This window comes from Cupressus sempervirens, chromosome 7, assembly GCF_028749045.1.
Source record: "Cupressus sempervirens isolate cs-2001-9-10 chromosome 7, ASM2874904v1, whole genome shotgun sequence".
In the NCBI taxonomy this organism is placed as follows: Eukaryota; Viridiplantae; Streptophyta; class Pinopsida; order Cupressales; family Cupressaceae; genus Cupressus; species Cupressus sempervirens.
The window spans coordinates 488,773,154-488,799,061 of record NC_143124.1 but is presented as its reverse complement, the minus strand read 5'-3'; the positions used below and the strand labels follow the sequence as shown (position 1 = coordinate 488,799,061).

General features: G+C 37.7%; 1 protein-coding gene across 2 annotated transcripts in view; it reads right to left on the bottom strand.

The window, feature by feature from the left end:
* DPMS1 (Nucleotide-diphospho-sugar transferases superfamily protein) overlaps positions 1-23,175 on the bottom strand; it is a 52,209-nt gene extending 29,034 nt beyond the window's left edge. The window contains exons 1-2 of one of the 2 annotated variants that reach the window (XM_089791757.1): positions 22,898-23,175; positions 21,963-22,187 (exon numbers count right to left, since the gene is read on the bottom strand). In XM_089791757.1, coding sequence (XP_089647883.1) covers positions 21,963-22,072 — 110 coding nt within the window. In that variant the 5' untranslated portion in view covers positions 22,073-22,187; positions 22,898-23,175. Of the gene's footprint in view, positions 1-21,962; positions 22,188-22,797; positions 22,878-22,897 lie in introns of those variants that run through there. The other variant, XM_089791758.1, reaches the window with a different exon arrangement.
* Between the last annotated feature and the right edge of the window lie 2,733 nt (positions 23,176-25,908).

Genomic DNA, 25,908 nt, shown 5'->3' with positions numbered 1-25,908 from the left:
GTTCATCGAGGACGATGAAACACAAGGGGAATGGTATGTTACATCTCAATTTTTGACCAAATTAAAAATAATCATATAGCTGTTGAGGTTTACATGAAGTCAGTTGATAGTTAAAATTTGTTATAATCCTGCAAAAATGGTAAGATGGTTAGTCGTTATAATTTCATATGAAGATAACATACTACTTGATTATTTATCATGAATTCATGGAATTGAAAAGGCAGTTAGCCGTTATGATCATTTATGATTAATAACTTGTTATGGTAATATGATTTAACTGCAGAGAATTTTATGATATTATGCAAGCATCTTTCTAGAAGCATTGAAGTAAAATTAGACCTGATTTTTGATCATGACTTAAATTTCACTCAAATTCGAAAAGAAATGATATCATGATACTATATATACATCTTGTATTTAGAATATTCATTTAGTGTCTAAAATTGTAGAGATCATCGAGGATGATGAAACACAAAGGGGAATGCTACGTTACATTCCAATTTTTAACCCAATTTTAAATGCTCCTTTATAATGTTCGTTACAATTTCAAGTTCATCGAGAACAATGAAACACAAGGAAAATAGTAGGTTACATCACAATTTTTGACCCAATTAAAAATATTCATATAGCCGTTGAGGTTCACATGAAGTCAGTTGACAGTTAAAATTTGTTATAATCCTGCAAAATGGTAAGATGGTTAGTCATTATAATTTCACATGAAGATAACATGCTAGTTGATTATTTATCATGAATTCATGGAATTGAAAAGGCAGTTAGCCGTTATGATCATTTATGATTAATAACTTGTTATGGAAATATGATTTAACTGTGGAGAATTTCCTTATAGAGAGCACGTCAAAGGGGTGGAAGCATTGTTAGAAAAGAATTGGGCACAGGAACATCACCATCACTGGGCAAATGGGTATGAATCTTGAATCACCATGGGTGAGGACCTAGCGACTGCATAACAGCATACACACATTAGACACGCATGAGCTATTGGATAATCTTTAAAACATTAACCATTTTATCTTAATCAAAGTACATATCTTTAATGGATTATGGTTGACATTTCTATCACTTCATTATAATACATATTTATGTACATGCACATAGATATAAAAATAAAGGTGACACCATAATATTATTTTTATACAAAATTTTATCTATTTAATACGTACATTTAAATGCGTGTACAAGAAGATAAAATAATCTTCTAGATGAAACATGTATTTAGATATACATATTTAAAAGGTACAACCTTGGATAAATATTTAATGGTGTCACCTTAAATAAAATATATTTACATGCAAGTAAATAAATATGCTTATAAATAATCCTTTTCATTTATGACCCTCAAGTTCTTCTCCATATTTATTTAATTCCTTATAAGAGGCCAAAATGTACACTTGGCATATGATATCGATGATTCAAGAAGACAAATCTTTAACTGCTCAAGAGTTACAGCTTCTTGGAAGCCTTTGGTATTTTTGAATCCTCCTTATTTATGGAAGTCGGGTGAGATCAAATAGATATTCTTTTCCCACGATTTTATCTCTGCTCTCTCACGTTATTTCCTTCTTTTACCCTTTTGCTGCAAGTGATTCAGACCAGTTGAAAATCCATATCTACTCTGAGTTTTGCATTCGAAATTGCTCACGTCTAAGGGACCGGCTGCTTAGAAACAAGCCAAGGCTCATGTCTTCCTTTTTCAAACCAAGTTAAGTGGCCGGCCTTCCCTTTTCAGATTGCTATATGTTATTAGATTGTTTTAGAATTTACAGCAAAAAGGAATGTGTCCATGAAAATTTCATACATTATTTTTGAATTGCAAATCGAATGGATACTCAATAAGTCTAATCTCTCTATGTTGAGTCAAGACCAAATGTCAATGACATGTTCATACATCTTGTTTTACTAAAGTATATCCGAACCAAATTATATTTCCTTGCAAGCCATTAAGATCATTTTCCAAGTCACAGAAGCTATGATATGATATACTGGAATATGTAATATTCTTACACCAGCTGAGGTTCAGCACAAAGAGTTGGATTATTCCAACACCTGGGACTCACTCGGTTGTAGAGGGTGAAGAGGTGAGAATTAGAAATCTGCAATAACATGAAAATAGAATCAGATGTGACATAACAATTATTTATTATTGTAAAAGGAATCATTTAATAGCTCGTGCATGTCCAATTCATTCTCTATTGTCAAGTTGAGTGGTGTGATTAAGTACCATGATGCTCAGTGGCCGACAAGGTGTTCCATGTCTATTCTGGGTAGGGAGGGCTTTTCTAATTAGAGAAAATGTGAGGATAAGTTTAAGGTCTGTGGTTGGGAGGTTAAGCGCCTAACAATGTTTTCCCTCTCCTCAAGATGTCAGGAAGTGCATCAGACAAAGATAAGCATTCAAAAATTTATTGGTATCAGGTATTTTACTTTTATAATGTTTATTCAAGTAGAAGATGAGATGGATTGAGTTGTATTATCATTTCAGTTATTTCTTTAAATGAAAGCAACTCTTATCGTCAATGTAATTTGACAACCAGTTAGATCAGTTGATCTTCCAATTGGACATGAAATATATATTTATATGCAAGAGATAGGTTTATTTGATGGATTGTTATTTCAATCTTCCATTTATTTGAATAATGAATATGAGCGTATTTTCCTAACTGAATGTATTGCCCTAATTGATACAGTGGTATCTGATGCTCTAAATGATCCAATGATAATTGATGCCCTAATTGATATAGTGGTATTTGGTGATAATCGTCATTTGATCCTAAGTGGTATTTGTGGACTAACCTAAATTTTGCAAAAGCTTCCTAGATTGATTTCGGTTTCAAATTCCATGGTATGTGGATTTTAATTTCCATAGTAATTTCATTGATGGTGTTCTCAATTGTTAGTTATGAAATTTCCATTTAACTGATTGCAACTATTAATCTCATTCACATGAATGTAACTGATATAATTGTCTTCCTATAAAAATGAAGTAATAATTGTATTGTCTTTGAATATGTTAGTTCGGTAAGACCCGGGAAAATTGGTTGTTACAATACGTGCGGCTAAAATACTAATCTCATCCTAAATACTCAACCTTAGTCCATTCAGATATTTGGCTACTTTTTTTTATTCATCCTCATATATTTTGGATCTAACACTTAGCCTATGGAGTTCTTCTAAGTAGGCACTTACATCAAGATCCTTGTGTCTCAAGTCCTGCAACTTTTTGTACAATTGTACTTCAAAGTCAACTAGCGTGAATTGTGCCTTTATCCTTGCTTTCATCCTTTTCCAAGATGATATCATGGTCCTCTCTTCCTTCACTATTTCACCTTATATGTAGCTCTACCATGTGAGTGTTGAATCCTTCAGCCTTGCTTTTTCCAACTTGACCCTCTTGTCTTCAAGGACCTTATATTCAAAGTAGTTGTTCAAAGCCTCTATCCATTCTATGACTTCTTCTGCATCCATACTCCTACTAAACATACATGTTTCACTTGTGGCATCACGATTCACATCTAATAGACTTCAAGGCTTCCACGAATGCTTTTTAAGTTGCAGGTAACTCCACTACCTTCCTTGGGGCCACTTCCTCTTCCCCTTGCTCCCCTTTTTCATCTCCCAAACTTGGCTTCAAACATTTCCTCAAATAACTTCTTCATTGCATCTTGGGACATGCTCTTAGGAGGCATTGTATCACCCTCTCCCTCTTTCCCTTTTGTTGACGTCCACCAAGATCATCACACCCAAGTGATCCAATTCCTGCTCTGATACCAATATGATGCAAAATAGCCAGAGAAAGGATTTGTCGTCACTTGCACCCACAATCCTGCTTATAACTACAACCCTCCAATCAGCACCATCCCCTAAGATGTCTTGGGGCCTTTCACAATCTCCTAACATCTCCCTTAATCCACGTTGATACCATCAAGCAAATTCTCCATATTGATACAACTTCCCACATCAATTTCCCTAAGGCAACCCACTATGACAAATAGGTCTAATTCTAGAGACCAATGGTATTTTCACACCAATCTTCAAGAGAACGAGTTAGACTCCTTGATCTAGACTATCTTGACATAGGAAAAACTTTGTGACTCGTCCCAACAACCCAAAGAGTTTGATCCATGTACAGAGGGTTTACTATCACAATTAGGCCTATTGTCCTACTAGCCCTCCTTAAAAGGTTTTTGAACCATAACTCAAGATTTCCAAAAACAGCCTACTAAACCAAATACAATTTATAATATCTTTTAGGTTGGCAAGGGTTTACAAATAGAATTGGCAAATACAAAACCCTAAGGTTGGTAAGGGTTTACAAATAGAATTTGGAAAATTGAATAGATCTCTTCACTACTTGCACGAAACCACACCAAACCAACTGCAAATGGAAACTAATTCACCATTCTACAACTCTATGATCATTTCAAATGCAAATGAATCTATATCAATTTGTAGTATGTACACAAGCAAAAACCTATGGATTTGACAAAAAAACAATGTGTCTATATTGCATTCAATCATCAAAATCTTCAACAACCATTCAAACTTGACCACCAAGTGTACATATGGCCTTACTCCAACTACAAGCACCCCTAACTGCCATTTGAACAATAGGTGACCGTTGGGACCAAGTTGCCAACTTTAGGCAAAAGTTGTCAATGTTGTCATGCACAATTTTGACTTTATTCTTTGCATGGACACCTCCAAAAGACTAATCATGGTCCAAAACATCATAGTAGCCCTATTCTACCCCTTTCTCGATTCCTAGAGACCCCTTGACCAAGTTTGACTGAGGAGGCTTATAAGTGTCTATTAGAGCCAATTGCCTTGCAAATGGATCCATATCATCCCGATAAGTTCCCTTATGGTCCATAGGACCTTATTACATACAAATATATTCATCACATCCCCATGAGCCTTCCATGTCCTCTGTGGTAAGCTTTAGTGCCCCTACACCATATACCTTCCATCCAAACCCTTACATTCTAAGAAATTGGTTTGATCCTTTCTATACCCTCCACCGACTCAACCAAAATAATTGTAGGAGGAACAAAGGTTGGGCCACCTCTCACTAGATGAGGTAGGCATTTATATATTCGAATAAGCCCTTCTCACCTTTCAGCTTTTTATAATTGACTTCTAGCTTTCGCATCGTATCTTTCATTGTTTGTGCAAAATCCTCGTAATTTTCAATAACTTGCTCTCAAAAGGCATGGCATAGATCAAACTTTGTCACATTGTACTCATCTGCAATGCTCTGATCCTTTGTGTTATCGACCACAAACACTACAAACTGTATGGTTACAGCTCTGGATTCTCGCCTAATGACTTTTCTAAATTTCTTGGTCTTTCCTTTCTCCTCTGGTTGGTTGACTTGATTCAATATAATCTACAACTCCAATGTCAAGTCAACCTCTTCCTTATGACTTCTCTTAAGCCTTTGCCTTAATGAACAGTAGGATTTTGGTCATTCCAAATTGTAAGTTGCTCTTGTCTTTGTATTGTCCTTATATCAATTTCTTACTTGGCAATAGGACTTTTTGTCATTGTCTCAAGGGTCGTCACCTCTACAATACAAATTTTTGCCTCTATTGCAAGAACATCTACTTTTGTTGTAGAAATTCTAGCTTCTGTTGCAAGAACCTCTATTTGCATCACTTACGCTCCAAGATAGCACCAAGACTTTCTTTCATGCAACTTCCTACTCTTTGTTTCTTCCCTGTGCTAACTCTTGATAGGCATTGATACTTTCCTGTCCTGTATCGGCTTGATCATGTAATCTTCCTACTCTATCCTCCTTCTACTTATCTCTACTGCTTCCCTAGTAAAAGGACGTATCAGTTTCTTGACCTTTCCTTTTTTCTCTTGTTGGTTAACTCAATTCAAAATTTCTTGCAACTAGAATGTTAGGTCAACCTCTTCCTCTTGACTTCTCTTCGGCCTTTACCTTAACCATTATGGAAAAGCAAGATTTTGGTCATTCCAAATTGTCAGTTGTTCTTGTCTTTGTATTGTCCTTATATCAATTTCTTACTTGACATTAGGACTTTCCAATTGTCTCAAGGGTTGTTGCCTCTGCAATACAAATTTTTGCCTCTATTGCAAGAACATCTACTTTCGTTGTAGGAATTTTTGCTTATGCCACAAGAACCTCTATTTCCATCATTTTTGCTCCAAGATAGCACCAAGATTTTCCTTTGTGAAACATCTTGCTCTTTGTTTCTTCCCTCCACGGACTCTTGATAAGAATTGATGCTTTCCCTGTCCTATACTGGCCTAGCCATGTGATCTTCCTGCACTATTCTCCTTCTACTTATCTCTACTTCTTCCCTAGTGAAAGGACATATCTCCTGCAAACTCGGGGTCCAACTAGGTGATGATGGAATTCCCCAACCTCTGCCGCTTTTGTTGGGGCTCTTCAATAAGAAAGTCCAACCTACTTCTTGATTGCACTTGCTAAGAAAAATTCTTTTCTTTTCTAAACCTTCTATATCAGCTAGTGAGAGTAAATCAGACTCAAAGAAGGTTGAGAATTCTGATCCAAAAAAAACATTTGCAGCTCCAATAGACTAGGAAACACTCAATGATCTTCCTAGGAAGAAACTTTGTTTCTATTACAAGGGACCTTTTGATGAAAAGCATGATTGTCCTCTAAGGTCAAAAGGCAAAAGCAGCCAAACAGAATGGTTTTATGATGATGAAAACATGTCTAATATAGAGGAGCAGCAAGCTTCCCAAGAAGATTCAGGGTCTGAAAGTTAAGGGAAAGAAAGTGAAAAGGTAGGCGAAACAAGTCTTAAGGAGGTATACCTCTCTTGCATGAAGAAGGTTTCTTTTGAATGTGTGGGCTCTTGATAGGACAAAGAGTGATCTCCCTACTTGATACAGGTGCAACACATAACTTCATAGATACACGGTTAGTAGCAAGGCATGGGATCCAAACCCAAGAGTTTGAGGACCTAAGGGTGAAGGTGGTAGATGGTTATACTCTCAAGTGTGATAGAATGATTTTTTATCTTCCCAAGCACTTGAACTATTATGATTTTAGAGAAAAAAATTAAGTTGTTAATATGGGAGACACAAATGTAGTCCTTGGTATGAGGTGGCTTCATGACATTGGATTTTTCACTCTCAACCTCATAGACATGGACATGAGATTTGAAGTGGATAGTAGGACTCGTTATTTAAAAGCCACCGGGGAAGTAATTTGTGAGTTATTTCATTCAAGAGGATGGAGACTCATTAGGCATGACATGGTGGAGTGGACAGCAGGATGTAGATTAATGCCTACACGTGATGAACCAGAAAAATCAGTTTACCATCCAGATGTATAGAAGGTCAGAATTAAACACACTAAAGTGTTTAGTGATATTTCACCTAGTAAAACTCCAAATAGGGGGATAGAGCACATCATTGAGTTGGAGGAGGGCTCTAAGCCCGTCATGATTACACCTTATCATAACCCCAACCCCAAGCATTTAAAGGAAGTAACTGAAAACACTAGCAGAGGTTTGTTGGCTATGGGAGACATAAGATCGAGTAAGTCCCCTATCACTTCATCAATTGTTTTGGTGAAGAAGAAAGATGGTACACTTAGGATGTGTATTGACTACCATCCCTCACATTGATGAGATCCATGGAGCTTGTTTTTTCTCCATGATAGATTTGAGGGCAGACTACCATCAAATTAGAGTTAGTTTGATATTGAGAATACTACTTTCATGTGTCATTGTGGGCATTTCAAGTTTTTGGTTGTCATTTGGCCTGACCAATGCAGCAGGTGCTTTTTCAGTCCACTATGAAAAAGGTCTTCCAGTCCCATTTGAGGAGATTTGTTCTCAAGTTCTTTGATGATATATTGGTGTACAGCAAAACTTAGGAGGAACAATTAGCTCATCTGGATATTGTTCTGAGTATACTTGACAGGGAGTCTTTGTACATCAAGGAGTCCAAATATGTAATGTCCAAATTTTTGTCAATATCGAAATTTCAAGGATTAGCCTATTATTGTGATCGTCTGAGGCAGTGGCTTGGCTTGGGAGGGTCTTATCTTCTCCACAATTCAGTAAGCTATAGGTTGGTATTCGTTTGGCTCAGATTGGACTTCATTTGGGCTTATTTTTGTGTCCTTAATATTTGTGATAAGTTGGTGTTGATCGAGATGGACCCTTTCTATTTTTGGAAAGTGGAGTTTGTCACATGGAGAAATAGTAGGTATGACTCATATTTCAAACGACATATTTAAATGATGAATATTTTGGGAGTTATTATATTTTTAGTGGCAAAATTATTATTAAATAATTAAATGGCTTATTATAAAGTTATACTTTCACTTAAGTTGAAGGTTGAGTTATCTTTGGAAAGAGTCATTTATTAATTAGTTAAGCCAAGTCAAGTGAGAGAATCTAATGGAAGCTTCTAATTAATGTTGTGTGGTGAAGCTTCTTGAGTGAAGTTACATTTTTGCAACAAAAGGGAATCTGGAGGTTATAAATACAAGCCCATTTGTTGAGGAAAGCATGCTTGAATATCTATTTGCTTTTGTTGCCTTTGTGGCTTTTTCTGAGTTCTGATTTGTGTGCCCTTGCTGAAGTATAAAGGTTTTGATGCTTAGAAGTGGGTTTTAATTCACAACTGAGGTATTGTGAATTAGTTTCTGAGAATTGTTTTAAAACACTGCTGAAGTATAGTGATTTAATTATATTTTGGGATATTGGTTGAATCATCTCTGCTGTATTCTTTCTGGCTGAGGAGCGATTGTTGGTTGGAATAATTCAATGTCTTCTCTTACTATATTGACTATGGTTGAGAGGGCAATTCTATCTTGGAGAGTTTGGTAATTTATATCTCTGATTTCTGGTAATTTCTGATTTGAATTTCTCAAGTGTGGATGTTTGTGATTTTGCTAGTGACAAAATCTTTTTGTAATTGCAAGTGGGAATTGTCTGAAGCATACTAAGTTAATGAATAAATTCAGAATTTGATATGAGCCATTTGTTGTTTCAGATTTAAATGTGCAAATTCACATGGTAGATTTATATACTAGTGCTTGATATTTATTTGAGCTATGTATAAAGCTAAAGTTAACTGAATTTGTTAACAATTGTTGCATTTTCCAATGCCGCGTTTTGGAATTTTAAATACCATATATTCAGTGATAATTAGATTGTTTGCCAAGTGTTTGTTGAAATGTCTATATAAGTGGTATTGCTAAAAGCATAACCAAACAAAGTTATTATAGAACCAAACAGGGTTATTACAGAATGTGCATTGGGCATGAGTAAGTTGTTGTGTTTGGGTCACATTATTCATGTAGAGGGTGTGTGCATGGATTCTAAGAAGGTCTGTTTTATTATCGAGTGGCCTACTCCTAAGAACTTGACTCAGCTCAATAGGATTTGTGGATTGTGTACCTTTTATAATTGGTTTGTAAGTAGGTTCTCGCAACATGCAGCACCACTCACAAATTTGACATGAAAGGGAGGTTTTGTGTGGACTCCTCAATCACAAGAGTGTTCAAAGAAGTTCAAACAGTTGATGACGACATGCACAGTTTTGTTTTTCCAAATTTCACCAAGCCTTTTGAGCTTCATTATGATGCCTTGGGAGAAGGCATTGATGTTGTACTTATGAAAGACTATCATCCAATAGCTTTTAAGATCAGAAAGCTAAGGGATCCTGGGAGGGTTTATAGTGCTTATGACAAGGAAATGTTCGCCATCATGCATTCTTTGGCCAAGTTCAAGTAGTACCTAGTTGGCAAAAAAAATTGTATTAAAACTGATCATAATAGTCCGTGGCATTTCTTTGGATAGCAAGACCTGAATGAATGCCAACAAAAATGGGAGAGCAAGTTGCAGTCATATGAATTTGACAAATCCTATGTCAAAGGTACTCAAAATGTTGTTGATATCTATCTAGATGCCCCATTTGAGCTCTACGGCTAAGATTTCAGAGGATTGGAGGCATTTGATTATTACAAGCTTCTATCATTATTTTTGGGACTATTCAAGATAGCAGGTACTCTCTTGTGAATGAGCTTATCATTTACAAAGGGAGGATATTTTTGGTCCCAAGATCAGATGTGAAGAGCTTGGTATTAAGGACCTTCAACAATTCACCTTTAGTTGGTCATCTCGATACTTAAAGACATACAAGCTGGTTCAAGAGAGATTCACATGGAAAGTTCTTAAGGCAGATGTTCTTCGGCATGTCAGAGAGTGCTTTGTATGTCAACAAAACAAACAAGAGCATACATGTCCTACGGAATCACTATAGTCGCCTCCTATTCCTGCAAGAAGTGGGAATGTTTGTCAATGGATTTTATTGTAGACTTGTTGAAAGCCCAAGGCAGAGATTCTATTTATGTAGTGATTGATTAGTTGACAAAATATGCACATTTTCTCCCACTTACAATCACATACATAGTTATATACGTGGCAGATATATTTTCCCATAAGGTATTCAAGTCATAAGGCTTGCCTTGAAGCATTGTTAGTGACAAAGATGGTTAATGAGTTGGTTTTGGTAGGACCTCTTCAAATTGCGTAGATCAAGTTGACTCCAATATGAACTACCACCCTCAAACAAACGGGCAAACAAAGATAGTAAACAAATGAGCATAAAGATACCTACCTAATTAAGTTGTAGGGCAATAGCAAGCTTGGGTGAAGTGGATTCATTTATTGAGTACTATTATAATTCCACTCACCATATGACCATTCACATGACACCATTCACAGCATTATATGGTTATGATGTACCTAGCTTCCTCTATTTGTTGTTCAGTGATAGCAGGGTGCCTAGTGTCGGTGATCTTCTCAAGAAACTCAAGATATTGATGCAAGAGCATCCTTGGTTGGCTAGCAATCCTGCATGTTGGAGGTATTTTTGCTTTGGAGTTGTGAACTCGATCACCAAAGGAGTGGTGCTCGGTCGCTATTAGATGTAGTGTTGGCCGAGGTGCTCGGTCATTGAAGGGCTTGGTTACTCAAGGGGCTCGGCATCTACTATTGCTCGGCACTCACTAGAGTGCTCGGAGTGTGTTGGTTGCTCGGCACCTATGGAACTCGGCAATGCTTGTGGGAGCTCAACAGTGCTTCTGGTCTTGCTAACACTAGGCAGTGTGGCTTGCGAGATGGAATTCTTGTGGATTTCCTTGAACGATTTAGTGCATTTAATGCATGTAGCATGTGATCGTGGCGTGGATCGATCTGGGAGTTTGTGTGGACCTATTTGGGTCTTGATTGTCTCTCCTATGTGCATTTGATTTGTGTTGTAAGCCTTTTAAGGCATTTGGTATTCATATTTGTTGGAGGTCAACTTGTGGCTCAACATATATTTAATGTAAGGGTTTATTTAATTTGTAGCTTACTAGGCCAACTTATGGCTTAGTTGGGTATAAGTAAGGGGTCTTGTGGAGTCTTTAGGCAATGAGTCATCCAGCTTGGAGAAAGGGATGACGTGTAGGAGCAAACTTTGAGAAGGGCTAGTAGCTGAGGCTTGGTAAACCAAGAGATTGCTTGGTGGTCTTGCGAGCACAAGTTGAGATTTCCTTGAGGTTCTCTACCAGAGTGTGGATTTGGACTAGTTGGGATTAGTGTGGAGTTGGATCTTGAGGGATCTTGTCAAACTATTTTGTAATTGCTTTTGTATTTAGCCCTAACCCAAAAGGCCTTACAGTCGAGCATATTACATGTAAACAGTTGATTTATGAATAAAGAGTTGTGATTTGATATCAAATCTTGCATTGTTGTTGTGTTTCCGTTGTGCGGTTATTTATTGGGGGCTAGGACATCTCCTTTGGGGATTCTTCTACCTTGCACAGCATCAAATATCATGAGAGCTTTATGAGATAATATAAAAAGGGCACAAAATCAGTAAAAGCAGTATTTTAGTCAGTGAAGGGTTGGGTGATCATTTGAGATAAGTGATATGATTTATCTCATGTTGCAGCTATCCACTCTTTGGAAGAGTGGAGCAGAGAAGCATAAGCCATGCTATTATGAACCATTCAAAATTATCTGACAAGTTGGTGATGTGGCTTATGAGCTTGATCTATCAGCAAACAGTAGAGTGCATATGTTTTTCATGTGTCACCTCAAAAAGGCATTAGGAGAAAATGTCGTTCCATCTTCTACTTCACAACTCCTAGATGATGAGGGGAAAATGATGTTAATATTTAAGGTCATTCTTGATTCTAAAGAGAGGCATCTTTAGAGACGGGTCATCAAGAAATGTCTTGTGAAATGAAGGGGCTTGCCCGTGGAGGATGCTATTTGGGAGTCAGAGGATATTTTATAGCATCTAGCTTTGCAATTTCTTAAGGACAAGCAATCTCGGGGAGGGCAAATTGTAATGTCACTTTCTAGACAGTGTCAATGGTTAAGGGGTTAGCCCATCATTACAACCCTCACATGTTCATGATCTTGGTTAGAGGGTCCTTGGATAGCAATTACTTAAGTAGTGGGGTTACCACTTCTCATCAAATGCTTATTTGAATTCAGTTCTAGGTCTTTTCTTTTGTTGTTGGGTCAGTTTGAGGGACTTACTATTTATAGTAAAGCATTTTTGTTTAGTTAACACTTTTGGTAGGGCACTTGGACATGTGGCATTTGGAGTGGATATCTGGATTCCTAGTTCACTTCTTAGAGGAGGTTTAATAGTTGAGCTCATGTTATTTGATTATTAATAAAGTTTACTTTATTAATAATATATTATAAAGGGTTATTATGAAGTTATACTGGGACCAAAGTCTTTATTAACGGGCATTAAAATTTGACATTAAAGTGGGGCGCCCAAACCAAGGAGGAATTAATTTACTATTATAAAGTAAACTTACGACAAAAGCAAATCTAATTAACTAACTAATGAATCTTGCAAGTGAAGCTCCATGGATTGATTTAATTGAAGGAAATATAAAAGCCTGTTAGGATCAAGCAACACTAAGAGGGGTGAATCAGTGTTGCAACACCTCTAGTCAGATTGAACTTTTTACCACAAATCCGTATAACAACTAAAATAATAAAGCATAGAAGTAAAGCATACACAACAAGAGAACAAATAACACCGTGATTTGTTCTCCAGGAAACCCTAGCCAAGGGAAAACCCCAACGGGGATTAAACCCACAAGATAATGATCTAATATGAAAATGTCCCTATTAGGAGACATGACCCCGTTAGGAGTCAATACATTACATTTAGTGCATAAGTCCTTGTTGGGAGACTGGACCTTGTTAAAGGTTTGTAACCCTGTTAGGAGTTGAGAGAACAAAAAGGGAGCTCATTGCTCGAGGATGAAGGTTATAGCTACCGTCAAGGACTCATTGTCCAATACAATAAACGATTACATCAAAAGATTGAACTATACATAGCATCACAATGCTTGATTAGTTCTAATGAAGCTCCCCCTTGCTCTATCCTGACATCCAGCATCAAGGCTTGCACATCACAACAGTATATCATAATCATCCATATACTCGCATAACAAAATCCTTCCCTTTATACCACTCTAATTCTATATTCCAGTCGGCTTCAACTAGGCTTTACAAAACGTGACCATACACAAGCCAAAATACAAAGTCAAACTGTGATATCCAACAGTTACGTCCTTCATTGTCATCCCAACAATGCTAAGTAATGAATTGCCATACCGATTCAATTGCTAAGCCAAATTACCCAACCACCAAAAATTAACCTGTAACAGTCTTCTTAGACTTGTGCCAATTCACACTACTGTATCTCATGCTGCATCACATACTAACACTGGGGATCATAGTAGTAGACCATACACATTCCATATACCATATTCCTGAAGTTATAGATCCATCTGATAAACCCCCTGTCATTGCTGATCAACAACTGTCTGACTGTGCTCCGTATACCTTTCCTGGGCTTGGGCATTTTTCACATTCTTGACATACCAAAACTTGTTACAAACACTGGCAACTATGCCAATGACGTTTGTTGCCATTAATGACAACATTTGTATGGTCAGCTGGCATTCACTTACCAACAAAGCCAATAGCTGAAAATCGATCAATTATTTTGTTGATTATTTGCCTTCGAATTCAGAAGTCTTTGGAAGAGTGCAAGGGTTTTCAGTAATTTGGCTTGGGAGAATGGAATCTTTCTTGGTTTCAGCAATCTGAAATTGTCAGAGATCCATTAAAGTTTGCATACAGAGATGTTTTCGTTTAGGAGTCATAGTTGTGCCTGAAATTCATAGTATAGGAAGTTATTTGCATTAGATTAGTGAATAATTGCAGAGTACTGTGAAAGCCAGCCTGTATAGAAAACGAGCTTTGCAAGCAGGTCTGATTTCATATTTTAAGCAGCCACTCCTAGTTTCAGACTCACCTGAGGCCCTAAAGCAAGGCAATTAGCCTCCAAGACAAATTGATCTTCATTTTGGTGCCTCCTTACAGATCAGAATTGGACATTTAGGGAAATTATCAGCAATGTATGACGATTTTAAGGCATTATGGAAAATTCAAATTAGCTGTGTTTAGTCACCAGGTTCTTCTACAAGTTACAATGCATTTCAGTATTAATAATTGTATTTGTATGCATTGTTCTTATCTATTAATAAAATAAGATAGTTTGTGCCAGGATTTTGCAAGAGTTAGATTTTATCACATGCATTATTCTTATTTTCAAAGAACTCAAAAAAAAGCATAAATTTCAGAGCGCAAAAAAATATGAACTCTTTAAAAACTAAACTAGTCAGTTGCCAGCTGGAAACTGGTTGAGCCAGCACGACTCATCACAAAAACCTTTTTCAATTGGTCACTCTAATAATCAATAATTTCAGATTTGAATTATGGAATAAGCACTGCATGATTATTTGTAACAATTTGGGCAAACCAAACAAAGCTAACTAAACTAGTCAGTTGCCAGCTGGAAAATGGTTGAGCCAGCAGGACTCATCACAAAAACCCTTTTCAATTGGTCACTCCAATAATCAAAAATTTCGGCTTTGAATTATGGAATAAGCACTGCATAATTGTTTGTAACCATTACAGAAAACCAAACAAAGCTGTAATTTTCTGAGAGTATCAGAATCTTGAAGAAGCTTCAGATATGTACGTAATACTCACCTGACTGGTTCTAATACCATTAACACATTTTTTTAAGCCCTGTGACCGCAGCATAAAACATTTACCATTTGATACACTTAACAAAAACAAAATCTATACATCAGATCCATAACATGACTATGCAGCAGAAAATTATAAAACCTATACAGAAGTCTGAATTGTATAATCATTACAAAACAGTACAGGAGCAATGTTTTTATGGGTTTTACACCCCGACAGTAACTAACAATCTAAGTTACCAGTTCTGGAATTGGCTTGGGTTCAGGCTAAGGTTTGAGGTTTAGGTCAAAAAAAATGGAATTGGTTTGTTTTAGATCCATCCATAGAAAACACATAAAAATCAGAGAAATATACACATTTGCATCAATAATTAAGTTCAAAATACCATTTACAAAGTTATAAACAATAATAAAAAAATTGCCATTAAAATTTTAAAAACCCAATGTCAGGATGTACATTATTTATTAAAATTGAAAAATAATAATGTCAAGCATCGTCATATGGATCTTCAAAAATATTATCACCGTCTATACTATCAAAATAATATAATAGGCATTGTAAAAACGATGGTGGAGAGGCCGTGGAAACTAGGGTTCCGAGATTTTGGCGGAAGACACCGTCTGCAGCAGGGCAGAGATTGGTGTAATGGTTTCAGGTTTCCATGGAAACCACCCAGGTTTCAGACTGAAAAACGTGAAAGGTGTAGGGAGATCTAGAGAGGTGATCAATGGAACACAAATGAGGATTCCATCCAACAAAGGCAAGTTTTTCCCTCCAAGATACAAGGAGATGGATTAGAAGGGATGTTAATAGGCAGCTGAAAGCAGCTTACTTAACAAAGCACACTCCGTAGGCAGTAAACAACAAGGCGATCAATATTCGTATTGATTTTGAGGAATGGAAAACTACAGTTTCTCTATTGAGAGAAAGGGCTTTCTTTATGAAATGGGGGGGAGGATGGCCACCCCTGGTTAAGATGAAACAATGGATCGCAAACACCTGGGGACCGCAAACGACGATCAAGACACTGACTAATAGATTCTTTCAAATCATTATGGAGTCCAAGCAAGAGAAAACTAGGGTTATGTTTAACAGACCCTTTCTAATGGAAGGAGTGGGTTTCTTCATTAAAGATTGGGTTCCTATCTTCAACCCTAAACAAGCTAAGGTGGAGGAAGTGTCAATCTGGATCAGGTTGTACAATCTCCCTCATGAATATTGGAATAAGGATATTTTCAAATTGATAGGGGATAGATTGGGATCTTTCATTAAAGCGGATGAAGCCATTGAACAGAAAGACTTTCGCCAGTATGCAAGGATTTGTATTATGTAGGAAACTTACCCTCTGCTCCCTCATGCTATTGAGATCAAAACAGCTGAGAGCTACTGTGGCAAGAGATCAAGATCGCGGAAGCCATCAGTAGATGTAAAAATTGTAAAATTTGGGGCCACTCAAAGGAAGAATATAAGGCCAACAAGAAAGGAAAGGAACAGGAAGAGAGAGGGTCTGTGGAGTTAGACATGGACCCTGGCCCTTCAGGAACAGCAGGAGAGGAACCTATTCGGGATGAAGTGACAACAGAGACCTGCTCGGACCCTAGCACGAATCTTGTAACAGTTTGTCTACAGGTAGAGGAAGTTGTTGTCAACAGGGATATTTTGAAACCTATTGTCCAGGGGCAAACAACACCATTCTGGAATGGCAAGGCGTCAATAGGGAGACTATTTTGAAGGCTGCTCAAGAGGATTTATCAAAGGTAGTGGAGAGTAGGCCAAAAGAACTAGCGGATTTCTTAGTGGATATACAAGAAGAGGAGGGGCTTGCCCTGACTTCTTTGCATAATCTAACAGAGCAGCTGAGGGATAAAGAGGTTGGTGGTAGGAATGATGCTCTCTCCTCACCCACTAAAATGGTGGTCTCCTATCCTGGGGGAATCCTTGAGATTGAGGAATGGTCGGGTGATGGTGATTCAGCGGAAGAGGAAGGCCTGGGGAATTTAGATCTATGTACCATCTCGCAGACTAAATCAATCAAGGACAAAAAGTTGCAAGGAGGTTCTCAAAAGAAAAAAGGTAGAAAAAACAATTTAGAATTATTAGAAGACGCAAGAAATATGCACGGTCAAACCCGCTTGAGATCTGGGAGGGACATTGTCTTTTCTAGGTAACCACGAAATTCCTCACGTGGAATGTCAGGGGCTGCAATGCTCCTAACAAAAGACGCTTGATCAAGCAATCCCTTTATCAAGCAAAGGCAGACATTGTATGCATACAGGAAACAGAGATGGAAGTAGAGGAGGCTGTGAAGGTTCTTGGGGTTAGACAGAAATGGTCAGGTTCCTTTGTAGAGGCAATCAGTGCTTCTGGTGGGTTTGGCATACTTTGGAATCCAAGACTCCTCAAGGAAGAACCCGTGGTGAAGGCAAGATTTTGGCAAGCTTTTAGGTTTTCTTCACTATCAATAAACTTCTCAAGGGTTTTGATCAATGTGTATGGGCCCACCAAATCTGAGGAGAAAAAGGTTGTTTGGGGAGAGATTTCTGCTTTTTGTGCCACTCTGGGCACCAAGCCCAAGGTGATCACAGGTGATTTCAATGCCACTCTGAATTCGGCAGATAAAAAGGGGGGAGCTTGCTATCTGGGATTTGTACAAGAAGACTTTTGTTTTTTTCATACAAAACAATATGCTCTGGGAAGTACCTACAAAAGGCGGTCATTTATGTGGACAAACAGAAGGAAGGGATTCTCTCATATTGCAGAAAGATTAGACAGAATCTTCCTGTCAAGAGAATGGCATCCATTACCTAATGTCTTTGAAGGAAGAATTTTGGAATTGTCAGGCTCTGACCATTACCCAGTCTCAATGGTGGTTAAGAATGATGGCATACCAATTAGGTGTCCTTTCAAATTTGAATTGATGTGGTTCAGGGAGGAAGGTTTCTTCGATAAAGTGCTTAATTGGTGGGCCAATGCCCCACCTGTTGACGGCAATGCCGCCTTTCAGTTTTTCTCCAAGCTTAGACACCTCAAGGCCATGCTCAAGGAATGGAATAAGACACATTTCAAAAACATCTTTCAGGTGAAGGCAGGTATTGAGGCTGATCTTGCGGCTCTAAATAACAAAGTTTTGAGTGTAGGGATGGATGATGTTGATTTCAAAACGGAGCAAGATTTATTCGGTAATTATCAGGAAGTGTTAAAAATGGAGAAAATCTTCTTCAAACAAAAGTCAAGGAAGAATTGGCTAAAAGTTGGAGATAGAAACACTAAGTATTTTCATAGCTCAATGAAGACCAGACGTTGTGTAAACCGTATCCTATCCATAGAAAATCAACATAGAGTACTTATGGAGGATATGGACAGCATCAACAAGGAGGTTGTTGTCTTCTTTGAGGAACTGTGGAAGGAGGATCAAGTGGATAGGAGCAGGGCGCAGGAGAGGATTTTGGGTGTAATCCCACGCACTATTTCTGTAGTACACAATAAAATGCTTTTGGAACCAATCAAGATGAACAAATTAAAAGCTGTGGTGTTTGGGCTAGGTGTAGAGAAGGCTCCTGGACCAAATGGATTCCAAGCCTTCTTCTACCAAAAATTGTGGGAGCTTCTGAAGGATAAATTGTTGGAAGTCGTGGAAGAGTCAAGGAGGGTAGGTTTCATTTTGAAAGATTTTAACAATACATTGATCGCCCTCATCCCAAATAAAGCTCACCTGACCAGGTATGAGGAATTTCATCCCATTTCGCTTTGTAACACAGTTTATAAAATTATTACATAAATTGCAGCAAATCGGTTGAAGTTGTTGTTAGACTCTGTCATTTCCCCGGACCAAAGTGGCTTCACCCCAAATAGAAGCATCGTGGACGACATCATTGTAGACCATGAGGCAATTCATACTACAAGAAAAAGTAAGGAGAGGAAAATGATGCTCAAATTGGACATCCGGAAAGCTTATGACAAAGTTGACAGGAGCTTTCTTATTGAAGTCTTAAGGAGGTTCGATTTTCACGAAGGTATACATGATTACATCAAATATATACAACATGGCACCTGGATCAATGTATACAGCAAATCAAAGAATTGCTTCTGGACTTCAATGATTTTAAAGTTTCACATTCATTTCAGGAAGCGAACAGGGTGGTGGACATGTTAGCCAACATAGGTGCCAATGCAACATCGGGTCCACAAAATTACATCTTTGAGGACTTGCGTCACCTTGGACTAAAATAAAGAGAGAACTATTGTTCGGCCATTAGACACATTAATTCACACATGAAAATTTTCAAACTAGATAGTTTAAGGGGAAGGCATCATGAGTCCAACTTCCAATGACATTAAATCATTCCACGGTTAGCAGAGATTTCCAATCTACCGACGTATCCTTCGCGCATGTTAGTTGGAGTGTTGTTTTGCCTTGGTACTCCGTTCCAAAGAGTTCCAAGGCAGATAAATTCAGTTAGAAGGCATGCCAAGTTCATTTGTTTCCCAATGCAACAAAAATGGAGGCAAACTTCACTCTGGACTCGAATTCTCAGATGCAGACCTACGAAAGCCAAATTACCAGGCAGCATCTCAAACACATACTTGTCTTTGACAACCTGGCCTTTTCTGGAGGGTGTGCAACAGATGCTAGGGCCAGAATACTGAAATGCATTCTGGAAGACGAGATCAAATCTGGATGTGGCGTCGCTGTTTGTTGCGCTCGCGTTGATGGTGAGGGAATTGAAAGAAGAGGTCCATCGGGTTGTTGCTGCATGTGTGGATAGGCAGTGACTTCTGGGGCTCAAGGACATAATTGAGAGAGTTGTTCTGGGTGTATGTATTGAGATGGGAATTGAGCCTTGGAGGCTAATTGGTGGAGGGGACTCTTCAATTCAGCCACTGGTTGTGTGGCTATCCTCTAATCTGCAAGGTGCCCATATCTCCAAAGCAGAACAAGGTTGGAAAAAGATGGTGGAGTTCCTAACTGAGCACAATTGGGCGCAGGCGGGGCATGAACGAGGCTTTATGAAGGCCACGCCAAGAAAGAGCACGCTTGCTCCTAAAGAACAAATACGCCACCAAATAGTGAAGAAATGTCACCTTAAGGAGGGTGCGTCCACATCAAAAGGAGTCTAGGTGGATGCCTCGTTGCTCGTCGAAGAGGGGGAGGGCAGTGGAAAGCGTCATCAAGGGAGGCAGGAGAATTTGGTGATGGATGACCATTCAACTCCAACATTCACTTGCAAGGAAGCTGCGCGATGGTTCAAGGAGTAAGAAATAAGAGACATTGGAGATGGCAGTGGCTCTGTTTTGTTTGTTTTTGTTCGTTTAATTGTATGGGTTGGGTGGTCTTGTCTTCTTCAAAGTGTTCATACTCTGAATTTTTTTCTAATGGCATATGTATGGTCAAGGTATGGGTAGTATAGGCAGAAAGGCATTTAGCCTTACCAAAGCAATGTAACTCTCTTTTATCAATATAATACAAAATGTTACCTATCAAAAAAAATATAATAGGCATTGTACACTAACTATGCCATCCCCCTAAAACAAAAAGTTGTATTCCTGATAGTAAATAAAACGAATAAGCATCTAATAATATAAGGGAAGATTGTCCAATATGATGGTTATGCAGGAAAACTTGGAAGCATAGTTTGCAAAATCAAACTTGGAGAATAGTTAGCTATTCAAAGTAGTTTGGAAAAAAGAGATATTCGCTTTGTTGATTATTGTTTTTTATATGAAGAAGTTTTTAATATGATAAAACACAACACCCATGATTCATATGCAAACAATAGTATCTTAAAATAAATACTTCTTCAAATAAAAAAGAATTTCTTCCAGGGTACCAAGCTTATGATAAATGAGGTGTTCTTAAATCTTAATAGCACCAATCCATATAAGTGATGATGGACCATCAAATTAAACACATAGTTTTTTATCATTAAAAATTTCCGTTAGAAGTTCAAAAAAAGAGCACACAACAGCTCCGGATTTCACAGCATCCCAACCTTATTTATCTTTCTTACTAAAGTCCTCTCCATGTAATGATCCAAGAATCAACCCGAACGAAAGTATAATTATGTTAAAAAAACAGAAAAGCTAAAACCATGTCAGTTATTTCCTGCTGGCTAGGTAACAGAGTCATTAGCTGTTTGAACTTTGAACGTACGTGCTATCCTCGACTCTGATTTTGTTACTGCAGTGGCTCCTTGTTGCTGAATTCCAAAACCATATCATCTGTTTGCTACAGGCTAGGTTACTGAGTCATCAGATGTTTAAAGTTTAAACACACCTCCTATGATTTCCTTGTTCATGCCTCTGCTTTTGTGACTGCAATGACTTTCCTTGTTGGTGAATTTCACACAATATGTATGCTTTCATTTTTACTTTTTAGTTTTTCCCCGTTGCTACACAACACAACAAATGGGCAAATATGCCTTCAAAAGTAGTTGGGGACAGTCATGCAGGGTTTTGCAGGTCAAATGATCAACAACAAAAAATGCCTTGACAGATTTGGCAATGCTGGAATCACTATGGAATCATTCTAAAATTGTCATATCAACCTCAGAATTACCCAGGTGGGGACATATCTGATTCTAAAGTTGATTCTGACCGATACACAATTCTGATTTGACTCATAACTGGAAATCATCATTTTTCCAGCTAGTTCGGTGACATAGCATAAAATGGTGGGAAAATTTCTCAAAGATTATCCACCGAGAGAATAGCATTTTGAGGCCCTTATAGTTTGTGCAATGGAGACTCGGGAGAAAACATCAAAACTTTTCCAATTCGTACATGCAGCTGAAGCAAATGCAACATCTACTGTGGCTATTAATATTTTAAAAAAAAGGGAAAAATAAATACCTTAGGTGCTTGAAGATGAGGTAGGTAACAAGAGCAATGTTGAGACGCTCATTATATGTAGGGATCAATATGCTGTACTTGTAAGATAATGGATCTCCCTCTTCACCCATTTCTCCCACAAAATATATCTGAAATGGATCTCCAGACCAAAGAATACCAATGCCGAGAACTTATTTCCACTGAAGTGAAAGTACACCTCCAACTGATGCACCTCTTCTGCTTGAACTGAACAATTTCCACAATGGCAAAATCAATATAAAAAATAGTTACAAGATTTCCAAATCTCTATTAGGACTAAACTTTATAGAAATCACCTCTGTCATATTCACCAAAGGGCAAGTTAATTTTCAGAATAGTTACAAGTTTCTTTATAATTCCTATTGTTACTTGGAAACTTCAATTTATAGGTCAGGGCCAAGATGAGCTAATGAGGTATACGGGCTATACAATGAGGTATATGAGCCAAGATATGGTAAGTGGATGAGATTGTAATGCCCATTCGGCCTAAATGTTTCTTCGCACCCAGAAAACAACCGGATCGTATATTGCAGAGTATGTACATATAGAATTTAGGGCTTTAAACGAGTCACTACTTTTGATTTTCCCATTTTTTTCGGAATTTAAATTATTTCGTATAGCCTTGAGCTAGCGCAGACATTTCAAGGTTCTTTCAATTGCCTAGTCACGCACAGGGAATCGGGAACTATGTGACGCTTCACGTCACCAAGTTTGGGTTGAATTTGTTGGGATTGAATTGAATTTGATCTTTAAACTTTTCCCAAAAAAATCAACTGAAAGTAAATGGCACCAATCAGATGGTGAAAGAGTAGGAGACCTATTGCATTTACTGCTAAGAAGACAAAACTCTAGACAGCGATACAAATGACAGAAAAGCACTGGATTGGACCTCTAAATAAATTGTAAAGAACAATTACCTGATTTTATGGTGCCCTCTCTAAATTTTGGTCATTGGTTTAGACGAAAAGCTTGACTTTGGGGATGATTGAGATACTAAGTTTTGTTGGTGGTAGTGAGTTGAAGCAGCAAAACAGCTTTGCGCAGAAGCACGACCATTTTTTCCGCGACTCCAATTCTGTTTATATCAATCCTACGAGTTTGGATCGCTTTTCAAGTGTGGATTCGTTCCTCAATTCACCATCGATTTTGATCCCAGATGCCAAAAGTAGGGACCTTTATTTTAGAACCCTTGTGTAGTCAAATTAGTTGTCCACTTGAAAAACAAGGAAAAATCAAATTAGTTGTCCACTTGAAAAAAGGGCAAAAAATAATAATACTCCCCTCCACCCCCATAAAAGAATTTATGCCTGGTGCCATAAGCTGATTAGTTTAAGGTGCAAAAGGCTCATTTTTAGAACTATGGGAGGCCAGCAATGTGTCAAGATTTGTAATGGCAATGAATGAATGAAGGTATTTTAATGACATCTATGAGATTGAATAGTCTATGGGACCATTAAACAAATATCATTACATGCTCTTTTTAATATCAATCTTTCTGTTATGAATTTGCATCAAAAAATTAGTGGTTTTTTGCAATCATGTTTCATCAAATAGTTGATGTAGGTAGCCCTCCTTCAAATTGTCTCCATACCATGCACGAACATCCTAATAGGCAACACACTCAAAAATAAAGTGTCATTCTATTTCAACACACCCTTTACTACATAAAATGCATGGTATTTCTTCCCAAACCTCCTTGGGCATCATCTATCTACCTGTGTCACATTGCAGATGATGGGATTTGATTCTCATTTGCACCACTAACTTTACCTTTGATGTCCACCTATAAGTAGTTTTTATCCTCATAGCCCCACATGGGGTTGACACTTTTGCATAGTGGGTTTTTTTTACCTCCCGATTTGCTTTGTCTGCATGGCAACTTTAAATTTTTCCAGCACAAGTTGCTTTATCTTTTCATTGGTGTTGGGACATTTTTGCATGTCAATGTCCCACTTATTTAGTCATTCCTTATTTTGTCTTATCCACGCCTTCTTTTTGCGACCTTCTCTCTTCTCAACCACTAACTAGGGTCAATTTGTGTATCCATATTTTCAACTTTGTTTAAATAGCTTAACATATAGATAACTACAAAAACTTCCATCAATAACATACTTGTGTAATGCCCCGTCAAGGGGTCTAAAGAATTAACCTAGTATTTCACTAAGTTTGGTAGCATTTTTATTTTATTTTTTAAGTAACTACCACATACAACTTGTGCACAATAACGGAAGCAATCGCAATGTCCATCTAAAGAGTAAACTTAACATATACAACAGATTACATTCTTTAAGATCCCCTTAACGTGAATTACTTACATGAATCCATCTAGTACAACATCCACATGAAATAATATGATAAGTCCAATGTTCAATTATTACATATCCAACTGCTCATTCATCCACTATACATGTCACAGGGTATGAAGGCTTAAAAGAATATACATATGTAGAATAAAGTACATCATCCTATTCTAATCCATGATACATCAAAGTAAAGATAATAACATGATACTCATGATACATCATCATAAAAGCCATTTACATCTATCAGAAAGATCAAATAAATAAACTAAGTGCACGGTTCCTCCCAACCGTTAATAGCATCATTAGACCATCGTGGATCCTAGCCATTCCTCCGTGCGTAACATTCCAAGCACCGAAGAGATCATCGATATTATCATAGTAGGAATGTCACTCCTAAACATCCTACTAACATAAAAAGTAAAGCATAAGATATCATCATCTAACATATGCTAATCATCAATGAAAGGATACATATCCACCATCACGAAGGACGCATTAACCACAAAGTCTCAATAAATCTCAAATGATAAGAGTGGAAAATACACTACCACCCGACCGCGTGGTACCTAAGTGGTCCACTCCCACCGTGCTGAGGAGATAATCTCAAGTCCCAAAACAGGTTATCAAAACCACATAGCACACGACTCTAAAGTCCAGGAAACCTAAAAGTATACTAACTCAAAGTTCCAATCACAAAACAGACATCTACTTCCCAGAGGCACACAACGACATGTAGGAACCTACTATGCAAGCGGGAAAGTGTCATCGCATTTATCTCGTACAAGTTACCCTGGCAGTTAGCTAAACTCCACGGGTCCATACAGATCTCATGCGGCCACTAGTATCCTTTCATACTGACAAGGCATACTATGGAATGCAAGGTCGCAACCATGCGTTCTCTCTACTCCCATCCTAGCCTATACAAGCACTCAAGGCATGGGCGAGAACCAAAACTCTTATCTTTTTAGGTTCATTCAGTTAGTATTAAGTGTGTGAATGTTATCACTTATTAACCAACTTACAATGAGTTAGCCTGGCAGCCTCTTAGGGCCCTGACCCCCATTGCAAGCCACTTCCCGACACTACATGCAGATATCCTACCCTAATGCTCATGGTATCATAAACATAAAGAAAGTCCACAAAATCACCATAGTAAGGATCAACAAATATCCATGATTAAAAATCATTAAATATGCATAAAAGCATCAAATCACCATGAGCAACATCCATAGAAAATTATGAACACAACAGCTCTCTATTGGCAACTGAAGTATCACTGATAATCAAAATATCCATTGGTTCTCAATAACCAAAATATATCTCAAAATCATACTGATCGAAGACTCCAAAATGGTTGAGTCAAAACATGTCACATCATGACATCATCAATAATAAATCCACATATTAGTCCCATCATGGCGACTAGAATACATCCAAGGATAACTGATCGATGACCAAAATAATGGTTAAGTCAAGGGTTCCCGACATAAGAAGCTTAACTATAACAATCAGTATTCACAACCAATTCATAGAGCATTCCATCACATAATCATGGTTGGGTTTATAAAGATCGAGACTAAAACATCATCAAGACATCACATTCACATAACCCCCAAGCCTCTGGT